Source organism: Rhipicephalus sanguineus, chromosome 3 (assembly GCF_013339695.2).
Source record: "Rhipicephalus sanguineus isolate Rsan-2018 chromosome 3, BIME_Rsan_1.4, whole genome shotgun sequence".
NCBI classification, from domain to species: domain Eukaryota; kingdom Metazoa; phylum Arthropoda; class Arachnida; order Ixodida; family Ixodidae; genus Rhipicephalus; species Rhipicephalus sanguineus.
In genome coordinates this window covers 132,351,346-132,378,950 of record NC_051178.1, presented here as the reverse complement: position 1 = coordinate 132,378,950, position 27,605 = coordinate 132,351,346, and the positions used below count along the sequence as shown (strand labels likewise).

The 27,605-nt window shown below is 41.4% G+C and overlaps 1 protein-coding gene across 2 annotated transcripts in view; it reads left to right on the top strand.

Annotated features, from left to right (window-relative positions):
• LOC119387160 (neurobeachin-like protein 1) overlaps positions 1–27,605 on the top strand; it is a 120,086-nt gene that overhangs the window by 56,034 nt on the left and 36,447 nt on the right. The window contains exons 32-42 of one of the 2 annotated variants that reach the window (XM_049413389.1): positions 14,602–14,767; positions 15,688–15,834; positions 18,246–18,387; positions 20,344–20,485; positions 21,930–22,036; positions 22,714–22,969; positions 23,954–24,141; positions 24,634–24,783; positions 25,449–25,606; positions 26,286–26,410; positions 27,376–27,499. In XM_049413389.1, the coding sequence (XP_049269346.1) occupies positions 14,602–14,767; positions 15,688–15,834; positions 18,246–18,387; positions 20,344–20,485; positions 21,930–22,036; positions 22,714–22,969; positions 23,954–24,141; positions 24,634–24,783; positions 25,449–25,606; positions 26,286–26,410; positions 27,376–27,499 (1,705 nt within the window). The remainder of the gene's footprint in view (positions 1–14,601; positions 14,768–15,687; positions 15,835–18,245; positions 18,388–20,343; positions 20,486–21,929; positions 22,037–22,713; positions 22,970–23,953; positions 24,142–24,633; positions 24,784–25,448; positions 25,607–26,285; positions 26,411–27,375; positions 27,500–27,605) is intronic. The other variant, XM_037654469.2, reaches the window with a different exon arrangement.

Genomic DNA, 27,605 nt, shown 5'->3' with positions numbered 1-27,605 from the left:
AACACTTGCCAAGGGTCAGGCATGCCAATTACACTTAACTGCTTCCCCCACTCGCATTCGTTCTCCCGGCTTGTTGTGGGGTCCGCTTTTGCCTCGCTCGTGTTTCTCTCGCTTGCCGCTACTGCCCGTCAAAAGGGACTCTGAAGTGATGCTTCTTTGTGGTTGATGTGCAAGCACAAGGGTTGAAGTACGTTCTGAGCAGAATTTTTTCGTTCATTACTGTGCCATGCCACAGATAGTACTCTAAAGCAGGCTTCTCTGCTTATTGTGTTTAGTACATAGAATAATCTGTTATACATACGATAATGAACAAAGTTAGGAGATTCAGGGGAGCCAAGCAACAACTCCATGAAGCAAAAGCAATGAAAAACGGTCACATGCAGAGTGCCGTCTTAGACCACACACCTGTGATCTTTGAGGCCAAGTGAGCATAAGGATGTTAAACTGTCTGCCATGGAGCAGCAAGCACTGCAGAATTCGTTCATGGAATGGCAATCTACAGAAGGAGGTCATATTTCTGCCGTGCTCCAAGGCAGAGTTTAGTAATTAATCAATGAATGTAATAACATAGGTTCATACCACAGAGGAGAGGTGTTGCTGCAACCAAACTGCCATAAAATTTACAGGGCCCTGAGGGCACACAGCACTCCACATCCTCACATCATCCTTTACTCTGGTGAGGGTCGTGGGCACAAATCTGCCCTTCTGCACATGCCTTCCAACTAAACGCAGTTTTCCGGGGGGAGGTGAATAATTCTTCAAGTAGAGTAAGCACCTTTCCCTTTTAGGTCTGGTCAGTGTTCAGGCTGATTCAGTATGCTAACTAAGGCTTTTTTGAGTAGTTTAACAGAGGAGAGAGCAGTTTTTATGCTTCTATGACTGAAGAAACACTGCAGAATGAAAAGTCATGTGTATAGTTGTAAAGCCCGTAAGGAGTAGGCAGCATCACCATGCCATGCTTTTCAGTGTCATCTTTAGCACAGCGGTCAGCCATGTAATTCTGATGTGGGGCAGTGCAATTGTCTTCTTCGTCACAGCTACAACGAAAACTGTTTTAAATACCTCAATTACTCAGCAATAATTTGTGACAATAGTGAATTTCATAAGCTGTGAGCTGCTGTGGTACCTTTGTGGCTGTGGCCCTGCCCTGCTGAGGTTGAGGTTGGGAACTCTATCCTGGCAATGGCAGGCACATTTCTGTGCCAGTGAAACGCGAAGATTCTTGTGCATTTAGATGTAGGTATATGTTTAAAAACCTCACGTGATCATTATCATTCTGGAGCTCCCCACTAAAGTGTGCCTCATAATAAGATCCTGCTCTTGGCATCTAGGACTCTAGTAAGTTATTCAATTTGATTTTGTAGGTTGTTAATCCATAGCTTCTGGCTTTGGGCTTTCATTGGGCACTGCCCATTGTTAAAACATATTCTCTGTTTTCTCATAAGCATACGGTATGAACATTCACAACCAATGCAATGCGGTCAATAGTTGATGGCCCATAATACATATGTAACATCAGTCAAATTTTCATTATGTGAGCTTTGCTTTATGTGTCATGTCACGCTGGGTCCAGGGATGCTCTGGCTGCATGATGGGGCTTTTCTGTGCATGTTGGATGTGTTCTGTATATGTAGTATTTTTGCTTTATTGTCTACTGTATATGTAGTCTTGTCTTGTGTTGACCCAAGTTATTCAGTAATGAAAGAACATTGAAAACATAAATTTAATTTATTGTTTGATATAGCTAATAAACTGTCATCATAGTGTCACCATGAATACACTGTCAGTTTGGCCCGGTAATTTAGTGAGCCTTATTCAGTGTCTGTAAGCGTATAAGTAGTATTTACAGACATTGAATTTTGCAGAAGCTGTTTTGTTTGAGAGTGTGACCGTTGCATTAGGTTCAGAGAACATTGAGGGGTTACAATATGTATGTAGTTTTTAAATTTCAGGCGCCATTTTTGGGAGCCATAGTTTGCCTAAACTGAGAGAGCCAGGTATCCTAACCACTAGACCATGCCGGAGTCTAAACTGAGAGAGTTGCAAAGTAATTAAGCACATCAGAATGACCTGGAATGAGTACAGAGTGCAAGAAAGCCTGAATGGATGTTCTAAGCCCATTTGAACAAAAATTGGGGTATGTTGAATATTTGTGGCTGAAATTCCAGCTTGGCATAGACTAATTTCGAATGTTCAACATCCCATAACTTTTGTTCAAATGGGTTTAGAAAATCCATTCTTGCTTTCTTGCGCTCTGTACTCATTCTAGGTCATTCTGATGTGCTTAATTACTTTGTAACTCTCTCATTCGAGGCAAAACTGGGGCTCCCAAAAAGCATATAGAATGTATAATAATTTAAAAACTACGTGTTATACTAGAATAATAATTGCATATTTGAAATTTGCACACAAATATGCATAAACTCAGCAAGTTTCATCTCAATCGATAAAGAATTAAAAAAAAAAAAAAAATTCAGGACCTATGTTCCCCTTTAAATTGGGCTAAATGCTAAGTGCTCTGTTAAGAAGTTCATTTCATGTCTTTAACTACATTAATTTTTCTGCATTCTTGAATGGCATTCATCATGCCATTACGTTGCTTTTCCTGATCAGGTGTGCTAATCTGTAAGCTAGAGATGGCATATATCTTACCTTTTACATTCGGTGTCATTGGGCTAGCTTAGATTGTTCAGATTAGCAAAAATATCAGCAAAAGAAAAAAATGCTCTGATAAATTGAGCCAGACCTTGCAGTTTTATTTTTTCACAGTCAAGCTTGATTGCAATGCTTAAGGGTGTGACTAACACAGACATGAGTCATTTCATACTAACTGCATGTGGTGAAGCTAAGTGTTGCATGCAAAGGGCACAGTTCTGAATATTTTTCATGGGACTGGGGGACACTTTTGCATGAAGAACATTGCACACACTTCACTTTGTTCGCTTCACATGTAGTGCATATCTGCGGTACTTTTAAAATGCAGCAGGGTATGAAACTGCACCTAATTACCACCCCCATTTTTCTCGTATACATGTCTTTCTTATTCAGGCTAGCATTATTCCTTATGATCCAAATGCTTATTTATTCACACCTCTAGGGAATTTTTAATAATATTTTTCGCCTTCTCGTTCTCCTATGCGTCGTATTCTGCTACCCCTGATGGTCTGTTGAAATTCATGCTTCAGTTCATTCTTTGACCTGATGATTCGTTCCCCCTCCTCCCCCCTCATATTTTCATTTCCAGATTTGAGGTTAGCTCAGAATCAAGTCTCTAGCTTTCTAGTTATTGTACAGCATCTTATGCAAGGAAGTCCGGAGAACCAAATGCAACTCTTGGCTCGCACGGGAATACCTACCATAGGGGCCCTCATGCAAAGGGTTAGTACCCACCTTTGTTGCTCAATGGCTGCCACATTTCAGCTGCTGCACGAAAGACCACGGGCTCATTTTCCAGCCGCAGTGGCAACATTCCACTATGTGGGAAATTCCAGAACATTTACTTCATGTTTTCATTAGAGGGATCCAGTGAAACTTATACACTTCTAAACATGGTACATAAGTGAGCCAAATGTTATTTCCACATGTACGACTGGAAGGCCACTGTTTTGCATGAGAGATTTTTGCCCTTCAGCTTTTTTCATACCTCTCCTGTTTCCCCCCTTCTACTGTTGTGTATGGGTAAACGTGATCAGTGATGAGAAAGTGTTTCTAGTGATGGTATAAGACAGTGTACAGTGTACAAAGCTGTGCCGATACTGGGGCCTCCAAGATACCCGGCATAATGATGTAGGGTGGGGTTGCTCAGCCCTGGGGTATGCTTGTACAAGAATTTGGCACAGTGATGGACAAAGCTTTGTGGACATTGCTTCACATTTACTGCGTGGACAGCTAAAAGTGTTGAAAGAATCAGGAGCAGAAAAGCACAGAAGTGGAATCACTTGATTACCACTGATATTGGCAATAAAGGCACATTAAACAGATTTGGGAGGAGTTACCTTTGTTACTAGGGACATTCTACACATTTTGTAATTGGTGCTAACTGGGTTTCAAAAAGAAATACCCAAGCGGTGAAAATTAATCCAACCAATATGGCCTCTTTCATAGTATGGTTGTTGCAATGGGTGTTGCTCAATCGATTTATCAATCAGTCAATCAGCCAATCAATCAACCAACGTTGCCCATTGGTTACACAATCTAGCTGCTTTTACTTTCCTACATTAATTAAGCTGGGAAGACACTGTCATACTTCCACTTGATGAAATGGGAAAGAGTGAGGTAGTGTAAAGTAAAACTTTACAGTAAGCGTTCTCAATTCAGAATACTTCACGCACTGCTACATAAAGCAATAAAATGTCATTATGTTATAGTTTTTCTAGCTATAGTGAGAGTTGGAATAGAGTGATAATGAAAGCTACAGAAATGCTTACTGAGTAAGATTTCAAAAGTGGTGTCACTGTTTAATGTTCCCCTGTAGCAAAATGGACGATGACATGTTTGCTTACACAGAGTTCGTAATAGCAACAAGTGAGTATGTCGTTATTGATAATTATGAAAGCTGTATGCTGGGTTTGAGTTAATTTGAGATTGATTTTTTTGCTGTAAAGCTGAATGACACTGGATAGAATGAAACAGTGCACAGTGTACAAAGCTGTTCGTAGCAGTGCCAGCAGTGTCCCATTTACTCGGGATGGTATAATGCTGGCATTCTGTAAATGTGCCCATTGATTCATTCATCGTATCTCGTGGCTTGTCTCCCTACACTCTCAGAAAAATCACACGCTTTGCTTGATTTCACTTCTTAAAAGGCTGACTACTACAAAGGAACACACTGCTAAGTTGCATATGTGATGATTTTCCTTTGTTGCTTGACAATGTTATCTTGTTTATTCCACAGGTTCCAGGACACTGCATTGATGTGAACGTCCTAATGGCAGTGCAGCTGCTGGTTGAAAATGCGAGCAGTGTCGAGAATGCTCAAGAAATGCTGCAGCTTGTGTATCAGCACATACTGTTCGACTTTAGAATTTGGAGCAAAGGTAGTTTTGCTGTGAGGCTAGGTGAGTTGAGCTCTCAGTTCCTTTGATATCCTGACTTGTGGGAGATATTGCATACTTCTAATATTGGAGGCCAAGTTTCTTGAACACTATTCATGGTCTGCCACGTCGTGGTGACTGCAGTATAAATTCAACTTGCCAGCAGATGCTAGCCTCCGAGGCCATGTTACATGCAACTGCATTGTGTTGTCTGCCATGTAATGGCATGCTGGAAATCATATGTTAATTTATTTCTACTCATTGATTCATTGATAAATTGTATCTTGCATTTAAGCCCACATAACATAACCATACCTAAGCTAACCTAACATAGCAGCATAAATTGTGTTCTTTGCACCTGTGGGTAAAATTTTGTAACGATTCTTTATTTTCCCATTCATTTCACCATCTGTAACTGGCTTGCACTGTATTAGTTTGCAGTCATTGTCACAGGATGTTGGCCACTTGGTGTATAAGCTGATGTACTGTAGAAGGAACTAATGATTGTGAAGCATAGGTCTCGTGTCTTCAGTTAGTTTGAACTCTCAGAAGGGTCTCATTTATACCTGTTCTGTTGAATATTGTACCATGGTTGAAAATGAGCCATAGAGCATCGAGGTGTGTTAGTTCTTGTGCACTGTCATTGTCACTTCTTTGTCATGCATGTGCATAATGCCAAAATGCAGGGCAGACGTAAAATAAAGCTCAACACTTACAATATAGATTATGGTGGCTTTTTTTTAGTGTAGTAAAAGCAGTCATTCACCAATCTTCTTATGGAAACTTGAAAATAGCAACATTGGAAGGTTAGTATGTTACCATCAGGTATTGGGACCCACTCTTGGTGCCTTGCAGCTGAAATAGTAGCTGTGCATTGTTTGAAGAACGGTATATACATTACCAAAGGGCAACACAACGCCACATAGGTTTAACCAACACCAATGGTTCTCAGACTTCAAACTTTATCTGTTATTGTTCTTTTGATATTAATTTATTCTGTACAGTTGCTCCTTGCTGCTATTGCTGTCTTCAAACCATGCATTTATGAGCTTGTTGATCACTCATTACCTGTGCTTCTGGATGTTATATGTGCACTGTATTTCCACAGGGCACATTCAATATCTAACCACTATAATCAAGGAAGATCGAAAATACTTCAGGAAAAAGTATGGACCCAGGTTTATGCTAGACATGGTGCAAATGTTTTACAGGTTAGTTGTTGCTATTAGTATTTTAGACATTTTCAATAACACTGTTGCTTAAGAATTATGGTGCTACTGTGCAATGTCTCAGCAGCAGTGCGGGCAGGATAAAAATGTTTTACTGGTGTCTAGTTGATTATGATGACTGCAGTGCTTTCTACTGAGCAAGAAACCAATTAGCAGGGTAAAAACGTAACTGCATTTAGTATGTACCTTAAATTTCTTTGCTGAAACAGAATCACAGCTTTTGTGGGCTGGCTATATTTGCTTTAAGTAGGTTTAAACTACCACAATAATTAATCTCTAAAAATATGTTTAAAATTGCATTTGTTTTTAGCTTCCCTTGAATGGATGCATTAGTCTGTTCTGTATGTGAAACATATGGATGAGTAAGACTTCTTTTTTTTATAAAATAAAAACTGTCCTTGCTTTTGTTGCTTGAGTGTTTTTTTTTTCTCTCTTGATTGACAGTGATTGCAGCCTGCTCACATCTGATGATGTCAAGACAATCCGAATGGCCGTCCTCTCTCTGGTCAAATTCTACATGACGCGTGATGTCAGCATTCAAGATGTCAGTGCAGTTGTGTCTTATGTGCTGTCACAGAGAAAAGAAGAACTAGTGAGTTGCTGTTTGCGCATCTAATGTCTGTATTCTGCCACACAGTTGTACAAGCACTGAGAAGTTAAGAAGGAAAGCCAAGTTATAGCATGCTTAGCTTGCTTAGCTTATCACTGGAAAGCTGTAGCATCACGCGTAGACATTTTCATAATAAGGCTGCTATTGCTCCTTGATATGAAAAGCATTCTTGTACTGAGCATGAGGTCATGTGTTCAGCTTCAACCGGGGCGCATTCTGATTAATTTTCAGTTTGATAGGGAGTCCTTCAGTACATTGTTCCTCATCGACACTGTGTTAACATTTTATCCTTCAATCAGTCAATCAACCAAGCAACCAACCATTCAATCAACCAACCAACAAACCAACCAACCAACCAACCATTCAATCAATCAATCAATCAATCAATCAATCAATCAATCAATCAATCAATCAATCAATCAATCAATCAATCAATCAATCAATCAATCAATCAATCAATCAATCAATCAATCAATCAATACCAGCACTGTGTTTATTTTGTACTTTTCAATCGATCAATCGTTCCTGGCACTCTAGGCTGTGCTCAATACTGAATGAACGAGGCCATGATATTTACCATTGAAGAAATTAAAAGCGCTCCTTATTGTTGAGAGGCAGAGTGCTAAACCAGCATTTAATTGAAGGGAAATGAAGACCCTGGAAGGTACTGGGCAGATGAATATGATAAAGTCAAGGATATTTGTTTATTACAATCCTTTACAATCATGCACATAATGTGCCATGAAAGGAAACGGGCATTCACATGATTGCAGCTCAGATTTGCTGATGCCAAGCTGTTTTTTTTTTTTTTGCATTCTGATGCCAGATTAGTATTTTAGTACATAGCTGTGGGGCATCTATACATGTAGTACATAGTACGTGCTTTGCGAGGCAATGGACTGGAGAGCAAATAATGTTGGTGGCGTGAATATTTTTGGGAAGGGATGTAGTAACTGACATTACTGTACTGTAGGCGTTGAATAATTTTCTTTTTCATTTAGTATGCTAATTGGAAGGATGAAAGCTTAGAAACTATGCAGCGAGAGCTTTTCAGTCTTTCCTGCTTGTGTGAAGAGAAAGAGAATAAAGAAAGCTGTCACAGGACCTGCCACTACCTTTGTTGAAAGACTCAGTGAAAATAAAAAATTGGAGGATAAGAGCTAGTGGCTGAGGGGAGTCATTTAGAGAGGCACTGTTGACTTTACAGGCAAAGGAGATGATTGAGATACTGTTGCATCTACTTGAGAGCACATCTACGAAAGATCAGCTTGTGCTTTTACTCTACGAACCCAACTGCGCCGAGCTGTTTTACTGCATTCTACTCAACAGAGAGTTCTCCAGTTGCACCAAGGTTAAAGTTCTAAAGGTGAGAAGTGAACATTGTCATTCTTTTTGGCTTTTGTGCACAAAATGTAACCTTACTTGTCAATTGCTTATCTGCTTTCTGAATTGACACAAGCTGGAAACAAAGTTGTATTGCCAAGGTTTGATGGAATGTATCGGGTTGGGTCTTTATGAATGCTGGAGTAATCCTAACTATATTGGAGTCAATGTCTATGCACATTTCGTCACATTCTTGATTTAATCTTGGTGAGAGCTATCTCAGCGCTGAAAGTTGTAACACCATTCGTGCAACCGATGGACAAGGTGCTAGGATTGCTGATCATTCTTGACATGTGTGATGATGTTGCTTTTTGTAGGCTGCTCTATAGACGCACAGCAGTTTTACAGTTCATTTATTTTCAAATGTTTCGATTTTTGTCTCTCAAGACATTACTGCATGCACATTTGAAATGTTTGTGCAAAATGTAGTATTTATAATTTGTCCATGTTATAAATTCATGCTATCTCTTGAGGTATAACAATTAGCAATTTGGTAGAAGATGTATGCGCAGGTCTGTCCCTGCAGTTTTACAGCGAAAGCTGTTATGAGATCATTTCACCGGCCGTTTTTGGCGCCGTAGTTGTCCGCCGCCGCCGCCGCCGCCGCCGGTGTCCGTAACCAGTATCGCTCGAAATAAGAAAAAAACTAAATAAGACAAAAATTCCAGGATGGAACGAGGTTCGAACCTGGGCCCTCAGCGTGGGAGCCCAGTATTCAACCTCTGAGCCATGCCGGTGCTTGAAACTGCTTTGCAAAAAGGTCCTATACAGGCTTCATGTCGGGAAGGAACCACATTAGCATATGCAAGATAGCGTGGTAGAAGAGTAAAATAAGCACCAATTGTCACACAATGCGAATTCTGTAAGCAGGCGTCACACAATGCGAATTGCGCAACGAGTAGGTTGTTGAATGCTTCCAACCCATTACAAAGGACTCTGCCATAATTCTTCATCGTCATCAGGCGCAGCATCAACAAAGTGCGCATAATGCCTTACATGGGTTTAGCCGGTACCAACGCTCTCCGTAGAATGACGAAAAATGGCACAGTGCCTGCTGCCCTACTTCTCAAAAATTACAATGATTTATAGCGTAGTGGGTTCCTCGCAAGTGCACTTGTATTGGTTGCCAAGGAAGCCCATAAGCGCATGATCCACTTCCTCGGGGTCACAGTAAAATTACAATGATTTATAGCGTAGTGGGTTCCTCGCAAGTGCACTTGTATTGGTTGTCAAGGAAGCCCATAAGCGCATGATCCATTTCCTCGCGGTCTCAGTAAAGTTCTTCGCCCCCCCCCCCCCCCCGTCTCTTTCCCACGTCAACGTATGTTATACAGCATGACGGGAGAGGGAAATAGCGACCGGGTGTCACTCAATGCAAATTACATTCAGAAGAGCGCTTTGCCGCGCTAAAATTTTTCTGCAAATTACATAACTGGTGGGCCGTTTAAAGATTCCAACCCATTACAAAGGGCTGAGCCATAATTCTTCATCGTCATCAGTCGTCGCGTCAACAAAGTGCACATAATGCCTTACAGACGTGTAGCTGTAGCCTCGCTTCTCCGCAGAATGACGAATAATGGCTTAGTAGGTGCTTCCCAACTTCACAAAAGTTGTGATTTATGACGTAGTGGGTACCTTTCTAGTGTACTTGTGTTGTAGACCCAAGAAAGCTTAACGGGCTCTAGAAACGCCGCTCTTCCAGCTTTCGCTGTGACTGTGCTGCGGTTTCAGCGCAGGCCTGGCGTTTTTTTTTACTACTGCTTCGAAAATAGATAAGTTTGTCTGAAAATGTTATTGGCAGAAATCCTAATATTTTTTTTAAAAAATAAGCACTGAAAAGGAGATTTGCTAGACAATGCAGTTGCTCTTGAACTTGTCCTTGTGGACTTTTTTATAATAGTATGTGTTTGCCTATTTGATTAGTATATTACCTGACTGTAAGCTTGTGCAGTAGTCATTCATAGTTATTGGTAATCACATCAATGTTAGTACTGTATTTACCCCTGCAAGACCCACAATTTTTCTTCGGTACCGTGACGGCATGCAAGTCTTACAGAAATCAGCCTTATTGTTACTCTGTGTACCGTACTGTGACATTAGGATTAAATGCGCTACTTCTGGTGATCCAATAGTAAACATTTTCATACGAAGTATGTTCTGTTACTTTTTCTTTCTTTTGTTTCTGCTTAACTTAGCCTGATGTGATGCATGAATTGATGAAGCTTCATGGCAACGAAACATTTTTTTTCCAGACTATTTTATCTTTAATTTCAGGGAAAATGGGTTTTACATGAAGGTACACCTTACGTAATTGTTTGTATGAGATATGTCTGCCCATGGCTGCCTTAAACTTCTGCCTCACCCTTTGTCCATTTCAGGTGATTCAAGCACTACTCAGGTCCGACAAAGTTTATGAGAAGTCTAAGTCACGGCTACGACTGGCTGAAGTAGGATTTTCATCTTTAACTGGCTTGCTATCACCAAATGAAGTCACTAGTGAAGTAGCCAGGGAGCTTGTCAACTTGATACTCATGTCAGGTAAGGGTGTCTGACGAGCAGTGGCTGCTTCCTAACATTACTATCCTTATATGCAGACAGCAAAGTATAACACGTAGCCCTGGCATGTACTGGTACAGGTAGGAGGGAAAAGGCCGACCTTTTGCTTCTAAAATGTCTTGGCTAAATTGAAGTTTCCAGATTGGAGCTTTGCATACCTTCTGATGCAATGTGACCCTTCTTCTGCTCTAAACACTCAGCTGACACTGAGTGTGTGCTGACAAAAACGTTTTGGGGAAACTGGCATAGAACATTGCGAGGTAACGTCACTGCACAATTGGTTACTTATTCCTGAATTGTCAAGCCTTTTCTTATAGTAAGATGGACCTGTTCGCGAATCCAAAAATGTACTCGGTCACTCTAGTGTAACCTAATAGTTTTCTTCCGTTTCCCTTTAATTTGACAGTGAGAACCTGTGTTACAGTTTTCTCATTCAATAGCTGTTCCTTCTTCCAGATATTTCCCAAGCATTTCCAGGCCTTCTTGCTGTGCTGAATCTTATCAAGAACATGGATATTGAACTCAAGTTTTATGCTGCAAAGAAGGTAACCACTGCGGAGGCAGCTCCTCAGGATGTGTTTCCTCATTGTTCGGTCAAGTGCCTTTCGAATGACGTTGCATGTACAGCTCGCATGCGGATTGTACCAGCTAAATCTTGGAAAATGACTCTTTATTTCATTGTTATCTTTAGGCTTGTGCAAATAGTAAATTTTAGGTTTGAAGTGAATTCAAAGCGAATACTGATTTGGTCGAATAATTTCAAATCGAATTCGAAAATAGTATGTATCACGTATTATAAAGAAAAATGAGCATATTTGTCATGACTAGAGACCGGATTTTAGGCAAATGCCTATTTTGTTCCTTGTGCTCCTATCGCGCCATTTTGATATATGAGCACGAATTAGAGGTTAAGAAGGGGTTTTATAGCGTTTTTATAGTGCCTATAAATGCCTATTTTTGGCGTTCGTGCCTAAATGCTTACAAATGCCTATGAATGCCTATTTTCAAAATTTGCGCTTATATGAACGCTGTTTAACCTCGAGTTTCGCTCCCGGATGCTGTTTGAGACCGTTATTCATGTTACCGCGTAAGATTGACTGTTAGGAACTATGGGGTTCAACTTAGTCCTCTAGTTCAACCGTCCAACAGCCGCTAGCAGCAGTGAAGCGGGACACGCCGGCGAGCATTCGCCGCCGCGCTGACATGGCCCGAGCGGTTGGGGAATGCGAAGAGCCGTCAGCGGAAAGGAGAATGAAGAGCAGAAAAAGAAAGGAAAATGTGATGTGCACACAGCTTTTGTTTTGTTTGGAATTTACTTTTTAAGGTGTTCACTGCAGTAGCGTAGCCATAATTAAATTTTTTTCAGGCGGGGGAGGGGGGGGGGGGAGCGGACTGGGGGACAACCATACTTGATATGTGTTCGTGTATGTGTTTGTATGTGTGCGTGTATATACACACACACGCAAAACTGAAAAGTTTCGGGGGAGGGGGAAGGTTGAACCCCCCCTCCCCAGCCTGGCTACGCCAGTGGTTTACTGCCAGGGGAAATTGGCTCTACGCAATGCGACACGTCCAATAGGAGAAAGCCCTCCCTTCTGGTCATTTAGCAATCTGGCTGTCTGCTCCTGCTCTGCACTTCTCAGTCATGCCGGAGCGACACTCAGGAGTGTGTTGATTCGACAGTGGGCACTTGACTCATCGTGCAGTACAGGGGCGACCGTGCGGGCGAAAGCACAATTGTACGGCTATGTTCAACTGTTGGCGCCTTTGTGCCATCTCAGGCAATAGCATTTTTGTTTTCCTGTCGTAGATAGAGGTCACGCACGTCTGCATTTGAAATATTTGCATTTATGTGAAAATGTATTGTGCCTATATTTACGATTTTGGAAGCCTAAAACATTGTTTTGCCTGCCTATTTTTGGCGCCTAAAATGAGCTTTTTAGGTGCCTAAAAATCCGGCCTCTAGTCATGACCGAACTAACCTGCACAATATTTTTTTTAATTGAAACAAGGCATGCACAAATGTCATTTTTTTTGGTTTAAAGGAAGTGGAAACAACTTTGAGTAGTAGCAGGATTTGATTTTCGGTAGAATGCAAGTGATAACCTGTAATATATGTTACATTTTAAAATTTACTATACTTAGAGCATATAAGCCGGTATAAGAAGCTTTTAAACTTAAAAAAAATGATGAATCGATGCGAGGGTAATTTGTTCATTTAACCTTGAAGCGGGGCTTCGCAGCAGTGCGTATTTCACCTGGATAGGTGTATTCACGGCATAGCACCCTTGCACTGCAGTGAAACCACCTTTACAGGGGGGTTACGTGCTGATCAATAGACACCTATTCGTTCATTTGGAATACTTCGAAATTTCCAATAACTTAAATGCTTATCCAAGCAAATTCGAATACTGTAATATTCGTTCGAATGTTCGAAGTGCTCGAATATTCGCACAAGCCTAATTATTTTACATATGTGCATGAGTGTGGTTACATGCTTTTGGTTTTTGTGGTTACATGCTGTGCATGAGTGGTTACATGCCGTTTGCATGCTGATTGCTGCGTAGTATGCTATGATAAATTTTGCTTTACAGTGTCTGCTGCCAAATTTATCAGATGGTGTACATTTTGCTCACGATAACTTGTCATGTAAAATGCATAATGATGTTACAGCTTGTTTATCTGCTTTTCTGTTTCTTGCCGAATGCAACGACAATTTTTGCTATCATCACTGTGTGGACAATTTGATGTCATGTTCCTTGTACTTACAGCTTCTTGCAGTGCTGACTGACAGTGCTGCACTGCTACCACAGCTTGCTGCGCAGACAGGGTGGCAAGAGTGTGTCCTCAGCCTTCTCATCAAGGAGCCCATTTCCGAGTCTAATTGCGCAAATCGTGCTACCGTGCCCACACTTGACCTGATTGACCTCAACTCCCTTGAAGCTGACGCCAGTGCAGACTCTGAAAAACCAGGTGAGGCAATCTTCTTGTACAATTTCTTCTGTTGGACAGTTTCCATTTCACTTTGTTGCAGCATTCTTGTCAAAGTATGTGGCGTGTGCAGTGACGCCGAAAGCATCGTGATATTTACCTCGAAATCATGGTTGCAGTTTATATGGCGGGTCCTTATGAAAAAGGGAGAGAGGCCTGTTGGTTTAATTTTTAAGGCCTTCAAATTAATCTCAGACTTCTCCGTTCTTTATTTACGGGGGTTTCTCTGCTTTTTGCCTAATCGCAGAACTATCCCTTTTCTGGTGAGCTGCTTTTGACAATATGCGTTTGTGTACAGTAGATATCAGCGGCACATAATTTATATTTAAAATGTTGCACTGTTCATAAGCTTTAGTTCTTCATTGTTCTTCAATGTCTTTAATAACAACTTGAATAGCTCTGAATAAAGATGCTTGCTAAGCAACTAAGCCAGTCAGAAAAGCCAAATTCTAAGTTTCCTTTTGAGAAACGAGAAAGGTTTCCAGGGAAATGGAATCCTAATGTGCTTAGCATTGGTAGAGCAAGAAATGTTGCTGAAGCTACCATTTTTTTCAGTGTTAATCAGTGTAGTACAGCCACTGTTGTGAGAGTGTAGACATTCAACCATAGCAGGGGATGCGAGTCTCTTAGGAAGTGAGAGTTACACTGAAAGGGAATGGAAACAAGGGCAGCCGCACAAAGCAGCCAAACTGTAGTACCCCACAAGCCCGCCTTAACTGCCGTCATAAGGCATTGCCATCTGTGTCAGTACCATCCTGATCCCGGGACAATCTGCAAGTCTATTCATTTAACTCCGCAGGGTCACCCGTGTTGAAGCGTGGCACACTTCACCGCCTCTCCCAGAAGGCCCTGGTTGCTCAGCAGTCACTGGAGGAAATCCTTCCTGGATCGCCCAAAGCATCCCAAATCTTCACCCACCTCAAGGAGCACATCTTTGATTTTGAGATCACTCAGTTGCTTGGAAGGTGGGACTTGTGTATACTTTGGCTTAACTTTGCATATCTTGTGTTTTAACTGTTAGCTCATCCTTTTAAAGGGTCACAAAGAGTGCCTGAAATACTTCATTCATGTTCATTTGAAATCCTTTGATACACACTGTCTGCTACTTTCTTCAGAAGTTGTTTCGAAAACAACGCGGATAGATGAAAAGGCACAGCAAGATGTTCACCAGTGGTGATTGCATTACTTGGTTACTTGTAACATACACAGTGAGTGACTTATGCTGGTTGAAACTAGTTAAGAGGCACAGTGTTCGACAAATTCAGTTGTTTAGTTACCATAAAGAAGCGGTTTCTTTCGTTATAATTGAAATCGTTGCATATGCCTGCAAGGTGAGAGAAGCTACTACAGAAAAGCTTGATGGCTTGACCATCTTCTGGTTGTGATGGAAATGTTCGAGCGGAAAATGTTTAATATTTCTTGGCACCAGAGCATGTCTGCCATATGTGACAATAGGTCTTAGCACCAGATTTAAAAATGTAAAAAAAATGTATGACCATCATCTGTGGTCATTTAGGCAAGGTATACCTGTAGCTTTATTCATGCTTTGTACACACCATGCTACAAGGAGCTCTGAGCAGTTTTTCTTCTCTGATGTTCGTTAGTGGAAGGCCATTAATCTGTTTTGTAATGGGTGTGTGTATATTGAGAAATATTTTATTTTTTGTTTGCATGTGCCATTTTGGTATGGTACCAGGTCCTTCTATGTAGAGCTAAAGGAGACCTAAATGACCTATTGGTCATAGTATTGTGTATATTTGTGTTCACATCCAGTTACTTCAACTTGCCTCTGATAGTTCTTGTATTAAAGTGGCAAATTTAGAAAATCAAGGTACTATGCATGTGTGTTCTTCTTTGTTGATCTTTATTGCTTTTCGGTGTGCAGTGCTCGGTCCCGTACCAACAGCCAGTGCTCAAGCCAGGAGGACCTGGCGTCCGACGCGGCCCAACGGAGCAGCCCCGTTTCCGTCACTCCTTCCTCCTTGCGTAAGGCTCCTGATCAAAGCCCACGCATCTCGCCAGCGCATAAGATGTGAGTGGCCTGACTCCTTATGGGAGGCACAGTATTACTGCGGCATACGCAACTCGCCTGTACTTTTGGCACTTATCAGTGACTATGTGCAGAGGGCACTCAGTTCTTTATCATGTGCAGATCTGTAGTCCCCACCTTCTACAACGTCTGCAGTGGCAAAAATTCAGGTTGATGTTTTACCTTAGATAGCTTGCTACAGCTGAAGTTCTTCTATTTGACCTTAATTCGGAAGACGGGATAATTCTGACTCACTTCTCAGTCCTGGTAAGCATATGTGTCATTTAATGGTGCCAAACCCTTATTTGTTTGCATATATTTGTCTTAAATGACAGCTCTTCTAGTCCATGTAATTTATTAAACAAAAAGTACTCCAGTTTCTACTTATGCTGTAGAACAAGATTAAGATAGTATTCTGACAAGGGAAACGAACAAGAAGGTTACCATGAAACAAGTTTTGCTGCTCCACTCTAAAGCTGTAATAATTAGAGGTGTGCGAATATTCGAAATTTCGAATATTTTTCGAATAGTGTTTGCTATTCGATTCGATTCGCACTGAAATTTTACTATTCGAACTATTCGAACTTATGCAGTCAACGTCCGGTTAAAAGTGACCCCTTCAGATTTTTAATATGCTTCACCTCATTACACTCTCGTATTGCGGCAAAGCTGCCTTTCAAGCTCCGCTACGGTCGAACTTAGCCAAGAGACGAAGTCCGGTTGGAAGTGGTCCCTAGGTTTTCAATATGCTTCACCTCATCACACCCCCGTATTGCGGCAAAGCTGCCTTTCAAGCTCCGTTACGGTCGAACTTGGGCAAGAGACAGTGAACGTCTGATTGGAACTTAGAATAACAGAGAGCTGAGCTAGTTGGTAAGTATTCATTCTAAAAAGACAGGGCGTGCAAACAAGGACACAAGAAAGAAGTCAGGACACCACAAACGCCGTTTGTGGTGTCCTGACTTCTTTCTTGTGTCCTTGTTTGCACGCCCTGTCTTTTTAGTCTGATTGGAAGTGGTATTTAGATTTTCAGTATGCTTCACCTCCTCACACCCCCGTATTGCGGCCAAGCTGCCTTTCAAGGTCCGTTACGGTCGCAAAGGTATTAACTAGGGGTGTGCGAATATTCGAAATTTCGAATATTTTTCGAATAGTGTTTGCTATTCGATTCGATTCGCACTGAAATTTTACTATTCGAACTATTCGAACTTCTCAAAGACAAATGCAGTCAACGTCCTGTTGAAAGTAACCCCTTCAGATTTTCAATATGCTTCACCTCATTACACTCTCGTATTGCGGCAAAGCTGCCTTTCAAGCTCCGTTACTGTTGAACTTAGCCAAGAGACAGTCAACGTCTGATTGGAAGTGGTCCCTAGATTTTCAATATGCTTCACCTCCTCACACCCCCGTATTGCGGCAAAGCTGCCTTTCAAGGTCCGTTACGGTCGAACTTAGCCAAGAGACAGTCAACGTCCGTTTGGAAGTGGTTCCTAGATTTTCAATATGCTTCACCTTATCACACCCTCGTATTGCGGCAAAGCTGTCTTTCAAGCTCCGCCACGGTCGCAAATGTATTAACTCAAGAAAACGCTGGTTCCAATATGGAGATGAAAGATGTGGCAGAGTTGGGGGCTCAATTAATGCTGTTTTGGACCTGAAATTTGGGCAGGATGTCCAAAAAATCGGACGCCGAAGCTTTTTAGCATCCAAACTTTCAGATGTTCTTATATATTGACTTCTACGAGGCAGATTTGGAACTCCGGACTTGAAAGGAGCACACCCTTGTCCGCCACATCAGTTGGGCTTCCACAGAAGTTGAAAGAGGAGGAGAGGCTGAGGAAATGGCATCTTTGCCTATCACGTGTAAAGTGTTGTCGGCAACACTTTGGTTGTGCAAAATCCTGTACATAAATACAATTCGGCCGCTACATTGCCTTATTGTTGATAAGAAAACTATGAAACACCACCCCGCCAGCGCTTCATCAACCTAGCGAAAAGAAACACTTTCATGTTGCTATCTCACAAGAACATACTTAGGGATTCTCTGCAACTTTTTCTGTAATTTCACTTCGAATTATTCGAAAAATGTTTGAGAAATATTCGAAAATTATTCGAAATTATTCGATTCGATTCGCACTCAATCTTTATTATTCGAATTCGCTTCGCACCCAAAATTTTGCTATTCGCACAGCTCTAGTAATAATGCTTGATAACGTCACTAAGGTTATTGAATGTGTTCAACATACTACTTAAGGCGATGGAGACCCACTTGTTTCTAACATAAAACCAAAGTTTTCCATTACTGTAGTCAAAGAAATGCTCCACAATCGTTCGTTGTTGCCTTGTTTCCATGTGCACTCGTGTCATTGTGTGAAACCTTCACTCATTTTATCCTTGACATTGTGATGCTGCAGGTTGGGAACATCACCAGTGCGAAGCCCAGTGGAGAACGGCCTGAGTGGCGGCACTGAGGAACAACTGATTGACTGCGTCGTGGAGGCAGCGTTTCTCCTTGCTTGGCGTGGCATCGAGGGTTCTTCTAAACAGTGTTGGATGGTGCGTTACGGTTTGCTGCCTATTTGTGCTGGAGGTTTATAGAATGGAACTTAATGCCCTGTTGCTGTGTGCATAACTGTCTCTGCTAGGAGGAAAATACAAACCAGAAACATACTTGTTATTTTGAAGCTGTTCTGCTGCTGAAGCGAAAGAAGCAGTTAGATTAATTTTTGTTGAAGACACATACTTATATAGAGACTCTACATGTTCCAATAAAACTGCTAAAGATTTAAAGGGCCCCTGACAGCCGATTTTTTGTTTGTGACATTTATGTTGTAATAAGTAGGTCTATGTCTTGTAATCACGGAATGACACCGTAAATCCTCCAACGTGATGTCTAATTAATCCTAGCAGTGTTAATTATGGTCATTTTTAGTGTAGGTTCAAAACGCGCGCCGAAAGAGGATAAGAAACTAGCGCCGCGCCTCGGGGCACGCGTGTTGACGTGCGCTCAGTATTGAGTGACGTCAGCCACGCGCTTGTTGAACTGCCAGTTGGAGAACACACACATGGAGAGCTCACGCTGCCTTCCGACCCGTACCAAAAAAGAAGATGGGAGGAGCAAAGAGCAAACATGTTTCGCAATATACCACAGTGCACCGCGCATATTTCTGTCTGTGACGTCGACAACACTTACTTTACCTCTGCAACGTCACAAGGGGCCTACGTCTACGTCATACTAGTGGTCATGTTGATAGGAGTTCAAAATTCAGATGAGCACTCAGGCTTACTTTAAAACGAAATTAAAATATCTTAAAGGCAACGCTCGTCACTCATAATCGGTCAGAAGTGCCCCCGTATGCAGGACTGTCAAACAACACAAGCACCTCGAGTTTTCAAATTTGGTGTCAGGGGTCCTTTAAGTGTCTGTTGAAATTTTGTTGTCACTGTTATCATCACTGAGATCTAGCCTCTTGGCAAGACGGAGGCTTTTCCTGGAGATCTTGAATTGTCCTTGTCATATGTCAACTAAACCCATCCTATGCCTATCATGTGCATTTGAAATGTGAAATTGCTGTTGAAAAGCTTTGAATTACTTTGCAAGGCTTTCAAAGGAACTATGAGCCTTGCTAGCTATAATTATTGGTGGTGATAGTGATGTTTTGAAGACTTTCCATTAAAACTTTCTTGTTGCTGAGCATGTCTTTGTTGCCTTGCTTGTCATTGGAAATGCCTCTGAGCAGGAATAATCTTGATCTCCAAGCGAGTTTGAACTTGTTACTTTTTGTTTGTGAGCTAGATGTTCTAAGCACTGTATTACAACAGTCCCATGGAAGTGGCTGATTGGCGGAAGCATGTTATGCAGCTTTACGAGCCTGCAGTACGGTAACTAAGTTTATCACTTTGGGCATGCCCACAAAAGGACTAGAGCTTGCTGTTGCAAGCATCGAAATGTTAAGCACAACAGACAAAAACGACAAGGTGCATCACTTCGCACATGCTTCAAAAAGAACTTTGTGTGTTGCAAGTGTTCGAATGCTATGCACAAGAGCGAAAAAATAAGGACTATATAGCTTGATATATATGCGTAAGAATACCTTGCATGACTTTGAAGACTCACTTTGCGATTGCGTTGAGGAGAAAAACCTGCAGCACCACTGTGGAACAATGCAAAGACATCATCTTTGGGCTCTTTCTCGTATATCTTGACTTTACTGGATGACCTTGTAAAACCTTCATAGAGCACATTGCTACAAAATGGGAGATGCACTGTCACAGGACATGCATTGCCACGTCTCCTGTGTCCCAAACAGCTTCCTTAATTCTATAGCTTGTAAAAGGTGGCTAACTGTGAAATAAACACTTATTTTTATTAGGAAGAACAAATGCGAAAGACTTACTAAGATGTGCGGCCTGTGCATACAGTGCTCACACTATCTTTCTTTTTTTTCGTCAGTAAGCTGAGCTTCTGACCACAGAAATTTTAACGTATTACTTGTGCTTTCTCTGTACCAGGAACGAGGACAAGTGTTAGTATGCGTCAACAAACTAGCCCTGACCAATGAGCTTGTTGCCTCACACCTGGAGATCAAGCGGAAGCTTTTCGAAAGGCTGCTTCAGGCCTGTTGCACAAGCCTACAGGAATCAGGTAGCTATGGTAAACCTTTTTTTCGCTTTGCTCTGCATTATGGGAACATGCACGCAAAACACAGCTTGGAAGCAAGGGTGCAGGAAAAATTCTTACGTGTTCATAGATGAACTGTACTTGATGCAGCGCAAGCGCTTGTGTGTGATACTATAGTATGGATTAAGACACCAAGTATACACCTATATTTTTTAATGTTCTTGAGCTTTCTATACCTTTACGTTGTTACTGCCTCTTGGGAGGATAATATGTACTAGTTAAAAAAATTTCACGGCAGTCATGGTATGCATTATTGGCAGTGGGTCTTTGTTGCATGTGTCACACATTTTGAAGATATGCATGTTCAAAGGAGTGTACAGTCTGTCTCAAAACTGCAAAGACTGTTGCTCGTGTTGCTGAAATGAGTCGTGTGAAAAAGACTAGAGTTTGCATACTATGGTAAACTGTGGACTAGTGCAGTGTCAGCATGCAGCACTTTTCACATTCCAGTGACAAGGACAGTGGCCATTGTGGTTTTAGAACATAGTAGATGTGAATCGTAAAGTTGCCATTACTGTTGTGATACTAAATAATCTCTTCTGAATTTAAATTTTGAAATCGCTGTGGGAGCAGCAAAATGAAAGCCAAAAAGGAAAAACAAGTGCTACTAAATACGTGGGCAACTCTATAAAGAAGGAAATGTGAAATGCACATATGTCAGTGAACTTTCTGTGAATTGGTCGTAATTTTGTGTCTGCAAGAAATGCAGTCCATGGACTTACATGTGGTTGGAAAACGTCTGAAGCTTTGTGGAGAAAAGAAAAGAAAGCTGGTAGCTGCCAGTTGATTATGTCTAAAGGAACACAGAGCACTTGTTGCCTTCAGAGCATTTGTTGCGCACTGTCTTCGTTGGCGTCATCAAAATTGCTTAAGCATGTCATGTCATTGATGATGCCAGTGACCTTAGAGATGCCAATGCGCTAATGTGCCAATTGACCAACGATGACGAAATGTCCTAAAGCACACATAGGTGTTGCAACAGAGAAAAGCCCATTTTGATGCAGTTGTCATGACTATAGCATGATGGTGGCATCATCAAAATAAAGCTCGTTTTGAGGACACCAGTGAAGATGCATCAAAAATTCACTTTGTCTGCTGCTGTTTTGCATGTCATGTGCACAGCTTGGATTCTGGTGAAACCTGCTCCTGTGTTAAAGTAGGGAGCTCACATGATTGAGTTTGCTCTGTTCAAACAGCAGTGCATATAAATAGATGGTTGTCTTTAATGGCTGTTGTCTTCTTCATTGCTGGTTTTATTTCGAGCCATTTGTAATGTGAAACAGTGGGCAATCTTCACACGATTTCTAGCTCAATATTAAGGCTTAGTTGATCCTCAACGTCTATCTTGAGCATTGTTTTAGTGTAATGTGAATGTAACACTAATATATTTACGTATTTGTCCTCTCTTTCTCTCCAGGACAGGCCAATGCCACCCACGCTGAGAATGCATCCGAGCTTATGAAGCTGGTTTTCGACTTTGTCTGCCATGAAAATGTCGAGGATGAGAGCCGATTGAGTGAGAAGGTGAGCAGGACTGTTAAGCTTGCTTTGTGGGCTTACAAACATTTCTGCTTTTTTTTTTCATTAACTTATGTATAATGCTTGTATAATATCTGTCCTGTTGAAATGTAGAACTCAGTTGTAACATGATAGTGGTCGTATGTAAGCCTCAGCTTTACATTCTTTGACAGCTTTAGAGCTGCTTTACCTCTTGCATGGTGCAATAGGAAGGAAAGTAGGTTACATGACCTCATTAAGCTGTATGTGTCTTCACTGTCAGGCAGGGTGCTTGGTGGTCATGTGATAACATCAGTAGCTTAACTGACTGTGCTCTAGTAGTGTTTGAAGTACAGTATTAGCAAAAAATTTTATTTTTTACTCTGCGGGCTTTAGACAAACTCTTGCGCATTTAATATTTTGTATGTTTAGTCTTCATTATAGGATTTATACGATAACTTTTATGTCCTACGTTACATCAGTTCGGTCACGGAAAACATTTCTTATTTTTAATGCTGATTGAAAATTGGTTCAAAGAAATCCTGATTTACCTACTTTCTACAGAATGCTTCGCATTATTAACTACAATTCATGATAGATTCTCTCTCTTTTTTTTTTGCTTGCATTATAGTCATTCCATCTGTATAGTACTCGTGTGAGCAGTCCCTTTGTGTGCATCTCCCTTCCATTGATGACCCTTGCAGCTCCTGGAGCATGTCCTGATGGTGATGGACCTACTGATGGTATTTGGTGAGTCACCAGGAGATGAGGGTTGGGAGGACATGTCCAAGCTGGCCTTGGGCATCCTGCTCGTGTGTGCTGCGAGCCACAAGCTGGAGCTCTGTGCAATGGCCACGGCTCGGCTGCACACACTCGTGCAAACCCGCCCATTCGCATCGCTTGAGGAGTCCTGCTACCTGCTCACTGGAGTGAACACTGTCCTCGCCAGAGCAGTCAAAGGTGAGCTGGCTGTGGAGCTCTCAGCTTTTTTTAAGTCCTCCACTGCGTAATTGAAGTGCATTTAGTGCAATCCTCAATTGTTCGTTGTGCGTGTAAGCCTTTGCTTCGTACGTACGGTATCTTTTGGGGTGGGGGAAGCCTCAGGATGCAGGTTATATGCAGGTTATATGCAAATCTCGCCTTGATGTGGCAGGTTCAAGGCACTGTAATTTTTGTGGTGCCACTTTACGGCATCAATTTCTCATCAACTTCCCAGTAGCCGAAGAGCTACACTGCCACATTTATATTCATGGCTAACAGCTCAAAAGGACGCAGACAAAGAGGGGAATAAACGATCTGAGTGCTGTTTTTCAACTCCGGATATTAGAAAAGACTTGCAGTCGTGTGTATCGCAGGCTCCTATCACTCTAACCTATCGGGAGCTTGTTTTCCTTGATAATAGCTAGGATTACCACTCGCGTGTCTTCATTGAATTTTTTATCTGCAAAATAGAACAGCACGAAGGACGGGACAAACGACACAATAACCACAAGACTTTTGTCCCATCCTTCGTGCTGTTCTATTTTGCAAATGTCGCACCAACTTGCCCAGACAAAGTCTCTGCTAAGCAATTTTTCATCGTTCTTTAGATTCTGTAATGGCTGGTATATTTATTTTCATGGGCTTTCCAATAAACAATCAGTTGAAAGACTGCGCTTGTGTCGTCTCTTCTCCTCTTTGTCCACGTCCTTTTGCACCGGCAACCATGAAGGTAATCCAAACTCGCCCAATTTTCTATCTTTGCCACGTTTACGCTTCACAAGTTTGTGTACAGCTTTATAGAGTGCGGCATGGGGTGTCGGTGTGTCATTATTCAAACCAGTGCTTTTTTTTCTTTAGAGCCATACACCACATTGGGAAATGGGGTCCTGATTTTTCACGGCGGAACTGTTACGTTACGAGCCTGGACTCAAATGCATATTGATGTCTTCACTTTTCTTTCAGATGGAGATCAGGAACAGTACTCGTTTGTGATTCCTGTCGTGCGTGCTCTGCTGGAGAGAGTTGGCCTGAGGTTACGGACCTGGCAGCACCTGCCATCTCAGCCTAACATGGACGCTGGCCCGGCCTTTTTTGACCAGTTCCAGAAATATGCCCTCACACCAGAATGGACTTCGTTTGTTTCTAATGTGGTCAGTGATCCTTGGATTGTGGTTCAAACTGATTGCTAAAGATTGGTGCTTGCATGCTTGTCGAAGGCATATGGCTTAATGAAAGCAGAACAGACTAGTTGGTTCTAACCTTTGGCTTCGTTAAGTTAGCTCCTGTGCACATTTATCATTTTGAAGCTCTTAAAAGCTAAATTTGATTCTCTTTATTGTTAGTCATCGTCATGATTATCAATGCCTGTGTTTTTGGGCATACTTTCTTATCTCATGCCTGTAAAAGTGCATTGTACAGTACAAGTCATGCTTAGTTGAACTAATGCAAAAAAAAAAATTGTTACTCAGTTTTGAAGCAACTGTATACCTTTCTTACCATTTTGCACTAAATTTAACCTTGCTTTTTATGATTACTGGGAACCCAATGTGTTCTAAGTCTTAATGCTTTCGTGTCTCTTGCTTTTAACGACACTCACCATTGTAAGGGGTTTGTGCAACACATTTTTCATGTTTCATGCACAGGTAAAACCAGTACAAGAGCAGTACAGCTCTATGCTTATTAGGGAGCAGCATGAGGCCATGAATGGCTTCTGGAATCAGTGCTACGAAGGCATCATGGTTGCCATGCATCGGCGGAGCAGAGGGGTCGGTGAGAGCAAGCTTCGATTTCAAGTGAGTTGGGTGTTGACTAGAAATTAGTTGATGCTGCCAAACTTATGCATACAATGTTCATCTGTAGGGGCTGTTATGTTTGCGTTCACCAAATATGTCCATGTTTTCTGAGCAACAAGATTTGCTGAACATAAACATAAACATTTGCTGAGCATAAAAAATTAGCAAGCACATGCCAGCAGATTAGCAAAAGAAAAAAAAGTTTAGTTGGATATGACTTGTTGAGAATCATCAGCACTGCTCCTGCAACACTAAACATTGATGAAAAGGCTTGTGATGGAAGGAGGATAATGCAAGGAAAATAAATAATTACGTAATTAAGTTAGAACCATTGCAGAGCTCCGTCAGAGGGGCAGTATGCCATTTGATGACTACAGTAACACCTACCGTAAAAAGGATTGCTTATTTAGATTTCATAGCCTTATAAGTGCATGTACACATTTAATATTTTTTTTCTTTCATGGTCTATACTTGGCCACTTATGGATTGTGACAGTTCCAGATATGAAGGGCTGATTAATGGCTAGGATCAACAGAAATACTTTTATTTGATTTGCTTCTGGCACTATTCAATTGATTTTCGATTTGGTCTCAAGATTACTTTTGAATGTCTGCTAAGGTGTACAGTGAAGATTTCATTGTTGCGTGCATTTGTGCTTTGAACAGTCTCAGGTCCTGAGTGCATTTCAAACCCGGCTGGTGGAGGAGCAGCAGCGGATACTTGCAGTGCAAACAAACCTCAGAAACCAGCACTTGTTCATCTGCCGACGGTGGAAAGCCACCAAGCTTTTTCTTACTGGTCCCTGTGGTCCCTGGGCATCAAGGTTAGCAGTGTTGTTTACATCATACGTCCATGCAGGTAGTCTAGCTATGCGCACACAAAAGACCTCATTTTGTTTGTCTGTTACCGTTAGGTTTTAAAACTATTTTAAGAGAAAAGGTGTAGTAACTTGTGTAGAAGAAGTATGGCAACACAATTATTGGGTATTAAGATAGCTTGTCAAAAACTTGTGCAATACTCAACTAATGTATATAAGAGCTTAAAGACATACCTTATTTCATTCTTGTTAACAGTTACTTATTACTGATCATATAATTTGCTATTGTTTATGTAAAACTTGTGTCTGTTAGATTGCAAGTTAAAAAAAAAAAATGTTTCTGTTGGCTGTCGCAGATTGATCTAAAAGTACAGCTGCAAATGCTCTTAGCTCTTACGATGTTGCATTCAGCTGTGCAAAATATTTTCTCAAGTGCATGTACTCCAAATGCCAGCTCAGACCATGATGCTGTACACATATGTGAATATTTTTTAAAGATATACCAGGGAAGATAAGACTGGACTATATTCCACGTAGTGAGTGTGAAGATTTGGTGACAATTTAGTGCATTGGCTGTCAGCTATACTTACACATGTATTTTATGTGTGGAATTATGTAGAGCATCATCTCTCTCTGTTTTTTCTGTGTTTCACACTTTGTTGTTTGTTGTCTTGTCCATTGGCAGTGTCATCAAGCCACTTTACTGGAAGCTGTCCCAGCAGGAGAACTTTGCCAGGATGCGGCTGAAACTGACCCTGAACCACAATTTTGACAGCCACTACCAGGCTAGCTGTCTACGAGACAACCAAGGTGTGTACATTCGACATGGTTATTAGCGTTTTTATTTGATAAAGCTTTCACTGAGGTTTACGCGTTAAAGCTTTGGGACCGGTTGCCCTCCAGCCTATACAATCATAAGCTTTCTCTGGTCGTGGTCCTCTTCGTGTGGCCAGCCTTTCTGAGCTTTCACTCTTGGCCCTTGCTTGCTGTGTTTGGTATTACTGTGACTTGTACTTCAGGCACATGGTCGCTCTGAAATGTCATGCCAAATTGTGGTGTTTTTAAAGCTGTTCGGAAGTTTGTTATGTTAACGCATTATTGGAAGTTATTTTTTGTTACTTCATGCATCGTTGGCACTGTCAGTCCTTCTTTGCCATTGGCTGCCCTTCTGGCTTTTCTGCCATAGCATAATAGACAGATGTTTCAGTGTGTAAGCACAGACGATTTGATAAGCACAGACCACTTAGAAATTTTACCTATAGATTCTTCGTTATCTACCTCACATTCGTAAATTACTCTTATGAAATAAGAAACAATGCAATCTTTTTCGTAGTTGTATGACTTTCTTGTAATTGGCTTCGTCATCATCTGTTATTGTTCAATTTTGTACAAATTGCATGCATTGCTGGCAGGGTCATTTTTTTCTGCAGACATATATTATTACTTCTAACTTCGCAGCCACAAGATGTAAATCAATTACTTCTTTCATAACTCATGGCTTTCTTTGGCACTAACATTTCCTTTATGGCACTTGAAATTACTAGTTGCTCATTTACCAGCACTCTGTAACTATTTCATGCAAAATTTATGGAGTTGGGCATTACCACCACATTTCCAGCAGTGCCTCTATGCTGAAAAGTCAAATCAACGTGATTCAGTGAGGATAGTCGCACAATTTTGGGAGGGTTCTCATGAGGCAAAAACAATGCAGAGGTCGTTCACAGAAATGTTGAACAAAGCAGTGTAGACATTAGTATCTCTCATGCTCTTGACAGGTATCCTGACAAACCAAAACACAAGTTGGCTTCCACCAATCACGGCCGAGGCCAAAGCCATGCAAGAAAAGGAAGACGTTGTTGCCGAGGAAGACATCCAAGCTCTGCAAGGACAAGTGCAGGAGTGAGTTGATCTGTTCTTCATTTGTGTGTGCGTGTGCGTGTGTGCCATTCAGATGTTTGCGTAATGTTTCTTGCTTTTTACGGGACTGACAGTTCACCAGATATCA